At 39.5% G+C, this 18,638-nt stretch overlaps 1 protein-coding gene across 14 annotated transcripts in view; it reads left to right on the top strand.

The window, feature by feature from the left end:
* The window catches only part of BBS9 (Bardet-Biedl syndrome 9), a 430,545-nt gene that overhangs the window by 148,506 nt on the left and 263,401 nt on the right, over nt 1-18,638 (top strand). For all 14 annotated transcript variants that reach the window (XR_008309815.1, XM_053261618.1, XM_053261616.1 and 11 more), the window contains one exon: nt 2,480-2,632. Coding sequence is in view for 13 of the 14 variants with exons in the window: in XM_053261618.1 (XP_053117593.1) it covers nt 2,480-2,632 (153 nt within the window). In the remaining variant the exon portion in view is untranslated. The remainder of the gene's footprint in view (nt 1-2,479; nt 2,633-18,638) is intronic.

The raw sequence follows: 18,638 nt of genomic DNA, 5'->3' as shown, positions 1-18,638 counted from the left end.
GATTGGTTGACATTGGTACCACGACAGGATTGATTATTTGCTGTCAGTTTTGCTGAGTAATGATTCTGAGTTATTGTATTTAAGAGCATGTTTCAGCCACTAGTGCAGGCCTGCTCAGCTTCGGCCCTCCTGCAGATGTTGGCCTACAACTACCATAATTCCCGGCTGTTGGCTGCTATGGCTACGGATTATGGGAGTTGTAGTCCAAAAACAGCTGGGGGGCCAAAGTTGAGCAGGCCTGCACTAGTGTATAGCACTGAAGCTGGTGTATCACATCGAAACATCTGCAACCTTTGAACATCTGTTTTGTTTTTATTCACGCAGTAAAGAAGTCTTTGAGAGAGCTTATTCATTTATTTAAAATATTTATACCCCACCCCTTGTAATTGTATCTATTCAATGCAAGTGTCCTCTGCAGTGGCTGCTTTGAGTTGTTGCTATTTTATAATATTAGAAGTAGTAGGTTTTTCAAAGATCTGGTGCAGGGACACCATTTGTATGAATTGTATGAACTAGTACTACTACTAATATAACAAAAAGTTCAACAAAAGTCTGCAAAGTGATTTATATAGAATAATAATAATATGTAAACAAGAAATAATAATCACCAAATACAAAGATCTACAAATTGAAATTGAAAGGCTGTGGCAGAAAAAGACCCAAATAATCCCAGTGGTAATTGGCGCCCTGGGTGCAGTTCCAAAAGACCCTGAAGAGCACCTCAACACCATAGGGGTAACAGAAATCACCATCAGCCAATTACAAAAAGCAGCTTTACTGGGAACAGCCTATATTCTGCGACGATATCTATAACAACTGACAATAGAATTCAGCCATCCCAGGTCCTTGGGAAGGACTCGATGTCTGGATAAAACAAACCAGTCAATAACACCTGTCTGACTGTGTAAACAAGAGATAATAATAATAATAAATAAATAAATGAATCCCAGAAAGATTGAGGTCCTCCAGAACTTGCCTGCTTTATTTGTCATTTTGGTTCTAGTAATTTTTGACAAGCCAAATACATCTGAATCTACAAGTATGGACTTGCAACAAATTTTGCTGTATGTTTCTGGTGTGCATGTGTTACCTGAGCCTCTGAATGAGCATGACAACAACCAAGATTTAGCAACAAAACCAGGCATCCCTGGTGTAACTTGGCTTTTACTTCATATGTTTTCTGGGGTTTTTTTTGCACACACACACACACACACACACACACACACACACACACACACACGTTTGATAAAACACACTAATTCTGAAAACATTTTACTATATTACCTTCAGTGGAGGATAAGATTTCTATAAATAATTCTATAAATGTAGGGGAGTACTGGTGCTCATTCTCAGCTCCTTTTCATCCAGCCCTAAACTTTCAAGAATTTGGGTTAAACCCCACCCCCAATACACACCAAGAGCTTAAATGTGTCAAGTCCCTTTCCCCTCTGAAACACAAAGGTGTGAAACGACTGATGAGAAAACAAAAAAAGTTTTAGACAACTTTCCCCCTAAGTGGGGTTGTGAGTGTCATGAGGACATATTCTTCAAGCTGAGGAATTTCCTGCTCTCTCTGTTCAAACTGTCCTCTCTCCCTTCACCAAAGAGTTCCATTAGCTCTATCTGCCTGCGTGTCTGTTAACTAAACTCTGAGCTTATGAATGTTCAATCCCATTGATGTACACAGGAACAGTTTTGAGGGATTTTTTGTCCTTGAGGTTGTTTTTTTTTAAATCAGTTTGTGTTTTTTTAGAACTGACACATCTGTAGATCACCCTGCATCTGCTGGTATCTCCCACTCACCCATAAGTGCTCTGGTATCATAATTTTTCCAGCTCTTTCAGAAATAGATATAAGATTCTTCAGAATCCTTTTTGAAAAAATCTTTGGAATGCCAAGTGGCAAGAGAATTAAAACAGCAACATGAGCTGCTGTTTTGGTATTGGGTTGACATCTGATTTCTAAGTATCATGGGTTTTTTTGTTTATTGGATGCAGTATTTAACTCTTATCACTTTCAAAATATATAAATCTATTCTTAAAGGTACCATACAATATTTAAACATGCAATAATATAGTGAACTATTTCCTGCTGTATCAAGCTATAATATATTAAGCATGTGTGCTGCAGATCCAGTATACAGAAAAATTTCATAATCTAGTGATGACGAGTTAATTTCACTCCTGTCATGAAACCCCATGGAAAGATTATTGTGCGTTACTGTAGACTACTTTGGCTGTCAACAATTATTTTCAATTTTGGTAATAGCTGACATTATTTTAGCCTGTTAGTAGATCTCATGATGAGTGTGAAATTACCTATCTTTAGATGGGGAACATGACTATTGTTAAAGTGCTATGTGGTAAAGCTTCCAAAAATGTGGTCATCCTCCACCTGTTTGTTGTAAATGTGTGATGTAGCAATATTTTTGGACCTGGAATAGTCTTAATCCTTTCCTTTAAAACTTTGTGAATTATAGCTGCGCTTGAATGCTGCAAAATATGAGCAACTATTATCTGAAAGAGCCATACAATTTAGAGCTATTGAGCGACGTCTACTGGCACGGTTTAAAGATAAAACTCCAGCTCCTCTTCAACATCTGGACACCTTGCTAGAAGGAACTTACAGACAGGTCAGTATAGTTGGGCTGTGTCCCCTTAATGTTTTCCTCCACTCTAAACATATAGTTTAAAAATACATAAGCTATACCTTCCTGGTTACATTTACCATTTGAGAAACCATGGAACAGTAATTTGTTTAACCTAATATTCCCTGCAACTTTCCAGATGATTTGCAATGGATTTTATTTGATCTTCGGATACAGAATTGCTTCTCAGAGGTCTTGCAGTCTTTGACAGTGTATCATTCTTTCCAAGCTGGAATCGTTATGTGAAAATATTTTATAGTTCAGAGCTCATGTAAACATTTATGGTATACTGTAAACTGATGGAATGGTTTAACTGATGTAACATCCACAACAAAATTGTTTGAGACCAACCGTCTCCTTTGCGGATGTATTTACATCCTGGGTGTTTCAAAGGCAATAGCTGGAGTAATTGAAAGCAAACCAACTGGTCTTCAGTTGCAAGAGAGTATACAGTGGGTTTCTACCTCTGCTTGGTGTTGCTTTAAATATTCATTTCAACTTAGCTTCCTCTGTATCTCCCACAGAACCACTGCAGTGATATTTTTGCCTTCGGATTAGAGAACTTTATGCAGCCCTAACCTGTTATCTTATTCTACATGTTAGTATTAACCTCAGACACAGTGGAAACTGTAGAGAAATTTGAACTGCCTCTTTGTATATGCTGATGGTTGTATAGAGCATGATTATGGTTTCTTGGGCACAAGAAAAGTTCCTTTTCTAGTCTTTTATGTGTTAGGATTATAATTGTTTGATGAGTTATAGATGGAGAACCCAATATGACTGTGTCAGCAAACTTATGAACACTTCCTAGTAAATTATGGAAATAAGGATAATTTATGGTCATTAGTCAAAAGCTCATGGTAGTCTGCCATTTAATCCTGTGAAGGATCCATATGTAGCTTGTGGGGTGCTATTCAGGGACAATTTATGCTAGGCCCCACTCTTCTCTCGCAAGATAACCATGCTCTACTTTAAGAAGCCAAGGCAGAGCCATTTTGAATATGTGTAGCATATGTTACCACAATGGCTGGTGTGGCTGGTGTTGCCACTTAGCACACATCAGTGGCTGGTGTTGCCAAGCTCTAGGAGCTGTTGATCTGAGGTTCCAAATGTCATCTAAAAGAGTGGTACACTAGTTAAAGGAGAATTCAAGATATCCAGTCAAAGGAAACAGAATGCAAAGAGGCAACAGACAGGAAAGTAGGGAAACAGATGAGGCAAATGCAGAAGTACAGTGAAATGAAAAGTATAGTGCTGAAGAACACAGCCTCAAATATATCCCTTTCTTGATAGCCAACTTTAAGTTTGTGGCCTACTGACACAATACTCTTCTGACACTACAATACTCTTCTGACACTATACGGTCCAGAGCAGCTCACACATCTACAGAATGTCTGTTAAGGTATAAATTATGTATAGCCCTAAAAACAGAAAAGAAATAGGCTGACACAGATCTGGAGCTTCCTCTTTGAATGAGGCATTACTTCAACCTGCTTCTTTGATCTGTTAATTAGTGGCCTTGATCTGGCTCACATGCTCCAGACTCCCAGAGGCTTTCCCCCCAATTTACATCAGAATCACTCCAAAGAGAGTTGCTGATTCTACCACCTGACCATGGGAATATCTTCTTCCATTGAGTCATTTTATTTGGAAGTGATAAAATCTACCTGTGCCTGCTAAAAGCTGATTGGATATGTCCTTTCTCAACAGCACCCATCTCTCTCAGCTAACAGGATTGAAAAATGGCTTTTGCCCATGGAAATGGTTGGCCATTTTTACTGGTAAACAGTACTGTTCCTCATGGTTTACAAATATCTATGGACCTAGAGAACCCTTCTAGTTTTATGAATGTAGAGGTGAGATAACTTTAAAAGTAAGCAAAAAAATAATAATGCTATCGATCTTGGATCCTTTCCCTTTGCATCTGTATCCTATAATTAACTATATAATCTGACCTATTGCTCCAGCTGCTGAAATGAAAGCCCAGAAAAATCCCCCAATGTAACAGACCATCCTTTCTTGTTCCTATGGTTACAGGGAGTGTGATATGTGAAACAGAGCAGAGTCTGGCTCACCAGAGATGGGAGAAGGTTTGTCTCATCAGCAAATCAGTTTTACAAAGTATGCTGTCTCTGCCCCTACTCCCAAGGGCGTTGCTGCCTCTGGGAAGGAGGAGAAAGGAGGCTATTTCCCTCCTTCCCAAAGATAGTTTGAGCCTGGTCATTTGTGCTGGAGTGAAAATTCTGGATTTATTTGTTCTGTGGTCCATTTGTTCGTTTTCCTGGCTGTCCATGGTTTCTTCAAAAACCTACTCCAGCACCAGTGTTCAAAAGTGTTAGCACTTTTTCTGTCTTACTTCTTCAATGTCCAGCTTTCGCATCCTTAGAGAGTCATGGAGAAAACCATTGTCTGAACTAATCTAATCTTCTATTATTCTGAACTATTCTATTCTAATCGTTACAGCAGCTAAATATCCTTTCCAACGCCTTCATTGCAACCCTACCAGGTGCTAGTCTGCAACATATTTCTTGATTGCTGGATCCTTTACTGTTGATGGTTGATCCTAAAAGGCAGAAGCTATCCACCACTTCAGTGTCTTCATTATTAATTATGAGGCTGGTTGCTGTACCCATTGTTATTAGTTTAGTTTTCTTTACATTTAGTCGTAGTCCTATTTTTTCGCTATGCTCCTTGACTTTCATTACTAGAGCTTGCAGATAATCAGTTCTCAGCTATCAGAGTGGCATCATCAGCGTAGCACAGGTTATTGATGTTTCTTCCTCCGACTTTAAAACCACGCTCATCTTCTTCCAATCTAACTTCTCTCAGTATATGTTCAGCATATAAATTTAATAAATAAGGAGAAAGTATACAGCCTTGTCTTACTCTTTTGCCGATCTGGAACCAGTCTCTTTCACGACGTTCCATCTGGACTGTGGCTTCATGTCCTGTGTATAGGTTTCTCATGAGATGTTCTGGGATGCCCATTTTCCTAAAGAGATTCCACAACTTGACATGGTTGATGCAATCAAAGGCTTTTCTGTAGTCAATAAAATACATATTGATTTCTTTTTGGTATTCTTTGGCTTTCTCAATTATCCCGCATGCATCAGCAATGATGTCTCTTGTTCCTCGGCCTTTTCTGAAACCAACTTGAACATCCAGCATTTCACTTTCCACCTAGAGCTGTAATCTGCATTGGATGATCCTGAGCATTATTTTGCTAGCATGTGAAATTAAGGATATTGTGCAGTGGTTTGGCACATCCCTAGTTGGAACCTCCTTCTGAGTTCACAGATCTTTTGGAAAACTTTCTTTAGTTTTCCGTATCTATTTCCATCCTCAAGATCATTATAGATGTCATTGTAGTACTGCTCCTTGTAGGGAGTGTGAATGGAGCCGGCTGGCCCAGTTTAGTTTGAGTGTAAACTGTACTCGAACCTCACTGGACCAATTTGGTCTGGCCCCCATTCACGACCACCCCCGATTGGTTCAGTTCGGGGGGAGGGGGTTCATGAATTTTTTTAAAAAAAATTAAAATGTTTTAATTTACCTCGGCGGGGGAGGCTTCCTAAAATGGGCTGAGGTGGTGATTACCGAGGTTGGCGGGGGAGAGGGAGAACCTTTGCGGATCCCCCCGTGGCTTTTAGGAAGCCCCCCAAAGCTCTTCCACTTTATTGCACCAATAATGTAATCAATTTGATTCCTGTGTACTCCATCTGGTAATGTCCATGTGTATAGACGCCACTTTGGTTGTTTGAAGAATGTGTTAGCAATGAAGAGATCACTGGCTTGGCAGAAACTAATTAGTCATGCTTCATTTCTGTTTCTTAGGCCATACATTCGGACTGTGTTTTCCTCCTTACCATTTCCAACTTTGGCATTCCAGTCTCCAACCACCAGCAGCACATCTTGCTTGCATGTTTTGTCAATTTCAGACTGAACTTGAGCATAAAACTCATCACCGTCCTCTTCTTCTGCATCAGCCGTTGAGGCATAGATTTGAAAATCTGTCGTGTTAAAGGGTTGTCCACGGAATCTAATTGATATTAGTCAGCCACTGACCGCATTGTACCCAAGTACTGTCATTGCTATATCCTTCCTGCTATGGAAACTGTTCCTTCTTTGTTTTTAGTCTCCTGAGTAGTAAATGGTATGATTTTCTGACTGAAAGTGTCCAGTTCCAGTCCATTTTAATTCACTGATGCCCAAGATGTCAATCTGTAGTTGATTCATTTCATCTTTCATTGTGTCGAGCTTTCCCATATTCATGCTTCTTACGTTCCATGTTCCCATTGTAATTCTGTCTTTGCAGCTTTGGATTTTCTTTACCCGCATGGCAACATCATAAGAACAGCCCTGTTGGATCAGGCCCAAAGCCCATCTAGTCCAGCATCCTGTTTCACACAGTGGCCCACCAGATGCCACTGGAAGCCTATAGGCAGGAGTTGAGGGCATGCCCTCTCTCCTGCTGTTACTCCCCTGCAACTGGTGCTCAGACGCATCCTGCCTTTGAGGCTAGAGGTGGCCTTTAGCCCTCCAACTAGTAGCCAATGATAGACCTCTCCTCCATAAAGTTATCCAAACCCCTCTTAAAGCCATACAGGTTGTTGGCTGTCACCACATCTTGTGGCAGATAATTCCACAAGTTGATTATGTGTTGAGTGAAAAAGTACTTCCGTTTGTTGGTTCTAGATTTCCTGGCAATCAGTTTCATGGGATGACCCTTGGTTCTAGTGTTATATGAAAGGTAGAAGAATTTCTCTCTTATCCATTTTCTCCACACCATGCATGATTTTATAGACCTGTATCATGTTTCCCACAGGTGTCTTTTTTCTAAACTAAAAAGCCCCAGGTGGTGTAGCCTTGCCTCATAAGAAAGGTGCTCTAGACCCCTGATCATCTTGGTTGCCCTCTTCTGCACCTTTCCCAGTTCTACAATGTCCTTTTTTTGATGTGGTGACCAGAATTGTACGCAGTACTCCAGGTGTGGCCACACCATAGTCTTGTATAATGGCATTATAATATTAACAGTTTTATTTTCAGTCCCTTTCCGAATGATCCCTAGCATGGAATTGGTCTTTTTCACAGCTGCCTGTCGACACTTTCAACGAGCTTTCCACCATGACCCTCTCTCCTGGTCAGTCACCGACAGCTCAGATCCCTTCAGTGAATACCTGAAGTTGGGGTTTTTTGTCCCAATGTGCATCACTTTACACTTGCCAACATTGTACCGCATTTGCCAATTTGTCGTCCACTCCACCAGTTTGGAGAGATCCTTTTGGAGCTCCTCGCAATCAGTTTTGGATTTCACTACCTGAAAGAGTTTGGTATCATCTGCAAATTTGGCCACCTTGCTGCTTACCCCTACTTCTAGATCATTTATGAATAAATCAAAAAGCACCGGTCCTAGTACAGATCCCTGGGGGACTCCACTTCTTACTTCCCTCCATTGTGAAAACTCTCCATTTATACCTACCCTCTGTTTCCTGTCTTTCAACCAGTTAGCAATCCACACATGTACTTGTCCCCTTGTCCCATAACTGCTAAGTTTTCTCAGGAGTCTTTGATGAGGAACTTTGTCGAAAGCTTTTTGGAAGTCCAGGTATACTATGTCAACTGGATCACCTTGATCCACACACTTGTTGACACTCTCAAAGAACTCCAAAAGGTTTGTGAGGCAAGCTTTACCTTTGTGGAAGCCATGCTGGTTCTCTCCCAGCAGGGCCTGTTCTTCTATGTGCTTTAGAATTTTATCCTTGAGGATACTTTCCATCAATTTGCCTGGAATAGACGTTAAGCTAACCGGCCTGTAATTTCCCAGATTGCCCCTGGATCCCTTTTTGAAAATCGGTGTTATATCTTCTACTTTCCAGGCCTCCAGTACAGAGCCTGAATGCAGGGATAAGTTATATATTTTAGCAAGGAGGTCGGCAATTTCATATTTCACATCAGCCACTAGACGTCCAAAAGGCTTTAATCTAACCACATCATAAACACCATCGGTATTCTAAGAGGTCCTCAGCTCTTCCTTAGTAGTATGTAGAGTACCATTCATCCTGAGGGGCTCATCACCCAGCACTACATCGACAATCATGCCATTTTGTCTACCTATGTGGTGTTCTTGTCACTGCATCTGCCCTCAGCAGCTTCCTATATTGCTGCTGACCAATATAGGTGTCTGCTTGCTTTAGCTGGGCAGCTGGGATGACCTTTGTTCCTTGGGTGATCCTATTGGGAGTATACCTCCCAGCGTACTTTGCTCAGGAATACTCCCCCCCCACCACCACGATGAGGCAGCATAGCAGGACTTGGGGAGAAGACCACAAAGTCCCAACAAGTTTTGATAAAATTTTCCACTGGGACAGTAGTATTCCTTGAAAGAGGATTCTTTTAGAATTCTTCTGGAATCATCAAAAGAGCAGCAACTCCATGAGTTTCTTGTTCCCTTCCATAGTTATGGTCCCTCCTGTTCTGACAGCATGTAGGGATGTGTGCAATCCATTCCACAGTGTGGTAGACAGTTGTTCTGCATGGAATAGTAAAGCTCTTTCAGTTGATCTTGTTGCTAGTGTAGAGGTTCCCAACCTGTGCTCCTCCAGAAGTTGCTGAATTATAACTCCCATCATTCCCTGCTACAGTTTATTGTGGCTGGGGATGATGGCATTGTAGTGCAGCAACATCTGGAGGACCACAGGTTGGGAACCCCTGTCCTAGTGGATTTTGGCTGCTTGCAGATGTATTAGCCATGTCTTGATTTGCCTTCGCTGTAGATGCAGACTGTAAAGATTTTATTTGTAGTAGCTGAAGACATGAAGTGCTTCTCTAATAGTGTTGCTATTTCTGTTTGCCACTATATTGCCCCCCATAATTCATGTATGAATGCAAAATACTTTAACTATATAAAAGATGCACATGGAGCCTACCTGAACATCCACTGTACTGCTTTGTGCTGTGAAGATGTTGATAGTTAGACCATGCTGAGTGAGTTGGAAGAAGGAACACATCACCCACTCTGTGACTACCATGTGATAGGAGGACATGAGCAGCATGTTCAGTCTTTCAGCTCATTTAGCACTGATGCTCAAAAAGGTGGAAATAAGCAAAATATCCACGAATAACTATTGTTTTGTTGAAACAATCTGCAAATTATCTGCCAGGCTTTGTGTCTCTGAGGCACCAAGGTGCATGACTTCTATCATTTTGATTGTATTATTAAGCAAAGGATTTTGCCAAAAAGAATGCCTGGAAAGTATGCATAAAATTGGATACTTTTCAACAGTTAATTGGAATACGTTTTTCAAATAAGGACGCCAAATGTTTGCAGAGGAAATAGTCTGATTCAACTTCATACTTAATGACAACCTGATAGTGCTCTCCATCCGATGTTAATTATGTCTGATTTGTACCAAGCTCCATTGTAACATAAACAAGAGTTGGCACATGCATTTTGATATTTAAGAGCCTTCTTAAATTTTCAGTACTACTTATTTACAAACCATTTTTGTAGTTGCGCCAATGATTAAAAGCTGCAGTCTGCACAATTAGCAAGACCTGTGTAAAAACCCTTTAAATTTCTTGCATCTAAATAAGTTCAGACAGGTTTGAATATTCTGTACAAAAATCACTTTGTGCACATATCACAGGGAACATAACAAATGTATCGTACTGCTTGTGTGGCCTGCAATATTTTTAATTTAGGCATCTTTGTATAAATATAATATATGTATTTAAAACACTTCTATTGCATCTTTCAGTCCTGCTTGAGGAACTCTGAGGCAGGGTAACACAAAATGTAAAAAAAAAACCCCAACAATAAGCACAATAGAAAACATTAAGTTAGTAATCAGTTTTTTTAAAACTCCAGAGCCAATGCAGCAGAGTGCAACCCTCCCCCCATTAATTAAAAGCAAGACCAGACAGATGAGATTTAGCTACCTATCAGTGAGGGGGCCAGCCAGCCTTTGCAAGGTAGGAAGTTCCATAATCTGGGTGCCACCACTGAAAAGCCCCTGCCCTGCATCACAGGCAGTTGGGAATTTGGCAGTTGTAACACAGAGCAAGGCCTCAAATGTTTAACAGGTAGGAAAAGTTCACAGTTTTAGATAATGTTTCTGGACTTGTTTATTCCAAAAATCTGAATACTGGTCACAAGTAAATTTATTCACCATCTGAGAAAAGAGCATTTACAATTACAAATTACTGTATTGCATACACCTTTCATGTCAGTTTTTCATGATCTTGGTACTCAACAGATTATGCAAACCATGTTGTGTATCTTTGAAATACTTTGGAATTTTGCTAACAGTTTATTTGAAGTGATGCATCACTTCAGTTAGGTTGATCAAAGAGATTGATTTTTGTTATTGTTCTGTGTGAATATCTGCAGAGTTAGCAACAGGAGGTCGTCTGGCGAAGTGTTTGCTTGGGAAACCAAGTTATTTTAGTTGTTTGTTTTTGTGCAATATAACCAGTGTAGTCTGAACTATGTTTGGCATGTATACAGAAGTATATAATACAAATAATAAATCAAATTCTTATTTGAATCTGTATCTGGATTTCTGTGTGGACTGGAAGTTAAGAAGGTTCAAGTGACAGAGTTATTCCTTCATAGCAATAGCAATAGCACTTACATTTATATACCGCTCTATAGCTGGAAGCTCTCTAAGCGGTTTACAATGATTTAGCATATTGCCCCCCAGCATTCTGGGTACTCATTTTACCGACCTCGGAAGGATGGAAGGCTGAGTCAACCTTGAGCCCCTGGTCAGGATCGAACTTGCAACCTTCTGGTTACAGGGCAGCAGTTTTACCACTGCGCCACCAGGGGCTCATAGTCCCCACTCATTAGAAATGTTGGGTGTGTTGAATTTTATCAGACAATATGAATTCTTTTTATATTCAAGAGTGAAATTGGATAGTTAACTAATAAATGTATCTATGGTTAGTGATTTAATGAAATTTTAAATATCATGCTGCATAGATTCTTCATATTGAAATGGTTCAATCTACTCTCAGACTACCTCCAGCAAAGGTGGATTTTCTGTTCACTTTACTCTGAGGGACTTCCTGCTTCCTTTTATAGCAAGCTAATGGGTATATCTGAGCTGTGTCCTATTCATCCGCTTTAGAGACTTGTCTTAGAAAGGAAGTTGGGAAAGCGTGTCACAATAATGTCACATATGAGCCTTGTATTGGCAATGTAACATAAGAACAGCCCTGCTGGATCAGGCCCAAGGCCTATCTAATCCAGCATACTGTTTCACACAGTGGCCCACCAGATGCCTCTGAGAAGCCCACAGGCAAAAGCTGAGGGTATGCCCTCTCTCTTGCTGTTGCTCCTGTGCAACTGGTATTTAGAGGCATCTTGCCTCTGAGGCTGGAGGTGGCCTATAGCCACCAAATTAGTAGCTATTGATAGACCTGTCCCCCATGAATTTGTTCAAGCCGCTTTTAAAACCCATCCAAGCCAGTGGCCATCACCACATCCTGTGGCAGAGAATTCCATAGATTAATTATGTGCTGTGTGAAAAAGTACTTCATTTTGTTGGTCCTAAATTTCCTGGCCTTCAGTTTCATAGGATGACCTTTGGTTCTAGTGTTGTGAGAAAGGAGAAAAATGTCTTTCTGACCACTCTCTCTATAGTTGTGAAAATTGTCCATACATTTCTACTCTCTGTTTCTCTCTTGAAAGAGAGAAATCATTGTCCTCATTAAGAATACAATGTTGCTGGTGTTCTTTGTGAAACACCCCCTGCTCCCAATAAAAAAATCCAAAACTAGGGCTGCAATGCAGTCCTTCCTTTGCAAAAGGAGAGCATTTATTTAAAAACATTATTCCCTTTGCATAATTTTTACTCTGTGCAAGATATGCAGTATTTTTACTGTATTTATTTTTCAGAACAGATATTACTCCTGTTCTGCTTTATTGTACAAAAATGAAGATGTTAATGAAAGCGTATCTCATTTTTTAATAAAGAAGATGAGCCGGGCGGGGGGGGGGGGGGCAGGACTACTTTATGAGAGCCTGATACTGCAGGATAGAAGAGAAGTGAAACCTCTACTGAAAAGGCATAGACATTACAGTAAAGCTTAATTTAGTGATAGTAGGATACAGACTATTAGAAAGATTTGTTTCTGCTTCCGGGAGTTTTTTATCTCAAGGAATATAGGTGAGCTTCACATATTGCCCTAATACTGCTGTTAAAATTGTATTGTTAGTTCAGGCTTCTGTTCTAGTTGCTACATCTCTTAAAAACTTGTGCAGACATTTTCCCATTTTAGAACTTTCAAAAAAAGAGAGTAACATTTATGTGGGAATTCAAATGTTCCTGAAATAAAGCAAACAGAAACTACGTTTATATCCCAGTGTTTCTTCCAATTGGCACCACTGTATCTTTCTTATTATTTAGTTAGCATCTTCTAAGTTTTCATAGGACTAATGCATTTGGAGGCACTTAATTGTCCTTTTATGGAATGCAGCATAGCTTTTTTGTTATTAACAAATGTTACTGCTAAAATGACTTAATGATGGTAAATCAAGAATAAGCTTGAAGATGAGTGAGAAAGTCCTTTTATGTAAAAATGTAGGACAATAATTTTCAATGAAATTATATATCGGTCTTGAAGTATAATCATTACCTTAAGATGGTAGTGTAAGCCAGTTAAGGAGAGAAAGATGTGGCACATAGCAGTGGAGAGGAATGCTGGTGATTAATTATGAACATTTATTTTCAAAAATATCAGACCATCTCTGAACTGTATCGTCCCCAAAATGGAAGTCTTCAATATTGATGTGTTGCAACAGGAACAGAGAACCTTTTGTCACCTTAAAGACTAACAAATGTATTGTGACATAAGCATTCATGGGCTATGACCCACAAAAGCCTCTGCCATGATACATTTGTTAGTCTTTAACTTAACACAATATTCTTCACTGTCATTGGATTATGTTGATAAACATCATTTTGTTAAATGCATTGGGTAGCTATTTTTCTTACGCAGAATTGCTTGATAGTTGTGTTATAATTTTTTTAAACTATACCTTTTGCACACTTCAGCTTTTCTAAATACTATAAAACCTATGAATTTGATCTTAGATATTATGTGTGTTTACAGTTCTATCTCTAATAATATTTTAGGCTAAAAAAATGTATAAGCATTCCTTGGTGTCCCAACTTCTTATTTTATTTGCTGTGGTAACTGACCAAGATGTTATAGTTCATTTCAGTAGCACTCGCATGTATGCTTATTTTTTTCTTTGCTTAACAGCCAGATAAATATTTTTTTTGCAGCCAGTTTATTTTGTCATACAGGCTTTGAAAATTGCTTATTTAGTGAAGCAATCTGAGCAGATTCTTATAATTTGATCTGTGTACCCCTCCTTCTAGCAAAAAGTGTGCTTTACTAATTGGGGATGGGGGTTGAATGCAAGTAAGTCACAGAAACCACCACATAGGTGGGTTGTATTGAGAATGATGCCAGCTGCAGAGATTTTTTTTTTTTTAAAGCAGCCAGTTTTTCCTTACATATTACCCTTTGGTTCAGCCAGTTTTTCCTTACATATTACCTTTTGGTTCAGGAATTGAACAGAAGCAAAGGCAATAACAGCCCATAGTGTTAAATACATAATAGTTCCACAATGATATTGGGATCTTGAGATGGCCTGTGTTCATCTGAACCTACCCAGTGTTTAGCTTTTTCAGTAGTTTAGTGTTTTCAGGCTAATATAGCTGTAATAACTGAGCTAACTGGTGATTACAGACATTTCACTGAACATGTGTTTTTTGCAGCTTTTGAATCTTCACTTTCTTTGTTCTGCTTTCCAAGAGAAAAAAAATCAGTGAAACAATTTTTTTTAAAAGTCATAATAAAGAAATATATATTTTTGTAAAGGAAGATAAAATCCCTGAAAACAACTCTTTAGGAAACTTAAGTAAAATAAAAAAGTAAAAGTAAAGGTCATTCTATGCCTTTTTGTCCAAGTAATGAACGAAAACATGAGTTTAGCATGTATTACCCAAAGTTTCAAAATACGTCATGCATACTGGAACTAACGCCAGCATATCGTTAAGGGTAAGAGGAGTTTTCCGTGTTGTTAGAAGATTGTTGTATCAATGCTGCCATGTTTTTATTGACTTCTGATGGTTATGTGCCAACATCGTATAGTGGTTAGAGTGCTGGACTCTCACTTGAGAGATCCAGGTTCAAATCCCAGTCAGCCATGAAACTCAATGGTTGATCTTGTCTGCTTACACAGTCTGACCTATCTTACAGAGTTGTTGTGAGGATAAAAAGGGGGAACTATGTACACGGCTCAGAGTTGCTTGGATGAAGGGAGGGCTCGAAATAAATAAATACGTGAATGTATTCTTCATTAAAATACATCGACTCTTGTTTTGACTGCAGTATAATGAGAATTCCAGTAGTCCCTCAAACAGCCTTTTTCTTACTTGAGTTGTTTGTTATGGGTTATTCAGAATGAAGTGAAAAGGACCAATGTTTTCAAGCCCAGACATCTAAAATTAAAAGCATAGTTTTCTACATATGTTCTGAGACTGTCACATACCATATGGAAGAATAATTGTAGCAAATGTTCAGTAAATCATAAACAGTGATTTAGGATAATTTTGGATTTGTGTCTGTCTATGTAGCTGTAGGTTTCTAGTTGGACATTATCTAGTACTGAAAAAGGAATGCAGTGCTTTATGTCAAAATGAGAATCTATTTATTTTATTATATCCATTTTGATATGCTAGTTAGCAATGGCACAATTATTTCCAGCAGAGTGCAGCAGAAGACTATGTGTATATGTGTATGTGTGTATCTGTCTGTGTGGTGTTTGTGTGTGTGTGTGTGTATAATATGTCCTTCTAAGTACCTGGAACTTCTGAAAAGGTGACATTTGGATAAAAGGGATATGTGATTTACAAAGACAAGTGCAGAAAGCAGTGTCAGAACAGTGCCATTCAAATAAGTATTTCTTGCTGGCTTTTATCTAGTCTGAGGTCTTATCCAAAAGCACTGTGGTTACTCAGAGCATTAAGACAAAAACTAAAACTATATACTTAAGTATACTTAATTCTTCAAATAATGCTCATCTTCATTAGGATTACATTTTATTTTAGTGCACTGAGATCTTAAGTAACTAGATGAGTAATTCCTGTGGACCATGAAATCAAATGTGTGTGGACAGGCTTGGAAAGGACTCTGAAAGTTACTGCTACATGTGTTTGGTTTGTTCTCCAGCCGTTGCTTTATTAATTGACATCACCTTGGAGAGATCAAAGCAGTCTATGAAAAATGTACCGGATTCTGCTATTGATAACCAAGAAGAACTTGAAGGGCATGGCTGGACTTGAAGGGGAAAGTTGTGAATTTCCTTCGGGAAGTTATTATTTTCAGAAAGATTTTGTTAAGGCTTCAAGCATTCGGTCTTAGGCAAGAGTAGTATTAGTTCTTTAAATGCTGTTACAACAGCTCCATTAGTGAGTCTGACTAAAAGTTAAAAGATGTGTAATTAATCAAAGAATAAAACACATGAAAAGGATTATAAAATTCTAATTAAATTTACAGTATTTATCATAGGATAATAGGTTTTTTTAACATTATAACATTACTGTCTCCTTTATTTTGGGGGGGGCGGGGCGGTGTTTTACAGCAATATGCCTGTGGTAGTAAGTATTCTACTACTGATTCAATGAAGCTTCCACATTTTACATGACATGATAATAATGTAGGTTCAAACATATGTGTGATATTGTTTATTTCACACCTTGTAAATGTGATGTAAAAACCTTTCTATGCAGAAGCTTTTCCTGTGGGGAATTATTTTGGATTTATGAATGCATCTTTCTTGGGGTTTATATTAGTCATAAAAAGTCTACCTTGAAAGCATTATTGAAAGTTCACTTATCCAGCCTTTAGAGAGTTGGGTTATTCAATAATTTATATTGTAACAATCATAGTTCTTAATGCTAAGAATTAGATCTAAAAATCATTAGAGGCTTGACATATCAATTGCTAGTCCACTTTGCCTTGGAGCACAGAGCTGTGATTCATTTTCCTTTGCATGGTCCAGTCTGGGAGAAAAATTGTGTAGGCATACACAAGTTATGCCAAAATTTTCAGTTTCTGGAAGGGACTCCCACACTATTAATATTGGAGCTCAGAACTATGTTCCTGTGTTAAGTTCCCAAAGGGGTTGTGCTTACATTCAGGCTGACCTAAAGACTATTTAGACATGTAGCAGTTTTTATGTGGGGCTTCCATGCTTGCAAAAGCTTCCCTGCACTCCAGTAGTGGAACAGCTCTTTGAATATGACCTTCCACCCTCAGCACAAAAAATCCCTCCATTTGCCTCTGGACCAGTAAGCTTACCATTCTTTCTTTTGGGCTCTACCAATCCCAGCATCTTCACAAAATGCATAGTAGGATCATAGGAAGCTGCTTTATACCAAGTCCATCTAGCTCAGTACTGTCCATCTAGCGCATTGCTCCATTTAGCGCAGTAATGTCTACACTGACTGGTTTTCAGGCAGGAATCTTTCCCAGCCATACCTGAAGATGCCAGGGATTGAATCTGGGGCCTTGTGCATACAAAGCAGATAGTGTTACCACTGAGCTATGGCTCCATCCTTAAGGGAAATATCTTACAGCAAACGACTCAAACGTAGTCACTCATCTAAATGCAAATCCTGCTTTAGCAATAGGAACAGTTCATGCTCATTACTGTAAGACTAGCTCTCCACCCCTGGCAGTTTTACTTGTTCATCTCTTTCAATGTAGTATCCAAGTCTATCCATATATAAGTGACTGACCTCATATCATCTTCACAGGCATTCCTACTGTCACATGTACACATGCCTGCCCCCCTTGCTACATTTTTCTTGTCAAAAAACAAAGATTCAATCTAGTGCAGAGAGACTGGTGTTCATTGCAGCCTTTTTGTCTGGAGAGAGGCCAAAATGATATAATTATCATTTATATGGCAGTTCCATCCCAAGTATATGAAACCCTGAGGCACACAACAGTGATGAGTGCAGTCACCCTTCTCTCATGGATCCACATACCACCCTTGCAACTGTGCCTTCTGGCCTATTTCACACCAGCCACCAGGGGCCTAACTATAATAGGGCAAGGGGAGACAGTTGTCTGGGGGCCCACTGCCTTGGGGGGCCCCCAGAGGCAAATCACATGACTGACTCCCCCAGCCGCGCACCCGCCCGGGCTTCCTTCAGTTGTATTCATCCTCCAAAACTGATGGGAGTGTTAAGACCTGACGCTACCAGAACAGCAGGTCTTTCTCTAGTACCATTCAATGACTTGCATCATCCATAAATGACAAAACCTTTTTAAAAATAATTTAGGATGATGTTCTATTGCGGCACATGGGATATATATGTGTGTGTGTGTGTGTGTGTGTGTATATATATATACACACACACACACACACACACACACACACACACACACATACATACACACACACACACACTTTTTGTTACCACTACTCAGCCTCATTTAAGATAGAGCTTCAGTGAGCGGGGGGGGGGGGGGGCATTTTAAAATCTTGTCTCTGGGCCCACTCCAACCTGGCTAAGCCCCTGCCAGCCACAATCACCCTCTGACTGTGCTGGGCTAAATGTGTTCCTCCAATGGTAGGCCTCATATTATGACCTTTCAACTCCCAGCCCTTTACATAACAGTGTCAACAGACATCATTTGTTGTTGGGTAGCCTATTTGCAAAAGCTTCTTAATCAACAGACCCCAGGCCACAACAGACAGGCAACAGCACATAAATGTCCTTGAATGTTTAGCAGTCTCCAGTGACCTTCAGTTTTTCTGCCCTATCCTGCACAGCCATATAATCAGAGTAGCAATAGACAACATTGCAACTAGGGATGTGCCTGAATCATTTCGTTGTCTCTTTGAAGAGGCACCGAAACAATTTGGCTCCCTGCTGCTGAAACGTTTTGGCGCGAGGTGCCT

Source organism: Hemicordylus capensis, chromosome 6 (assembly GCF_027244095.1).
Source record: "Hemicordylus capensis ecotype Gifberg chromosome 6, rHemCap1.1.pri, whole genome shotgun sequence".
In the NCBI taxonomy this organism is placed as follows: Eukaryota; Metazoa; Chordata; class Lepidosauria; order Squamata; family Cordylidae; genus Hemicordylus; species Hemicordylus capensis.
This window is presented reverse-complemented; position numbering and strand designations above follow the sequence as displayed.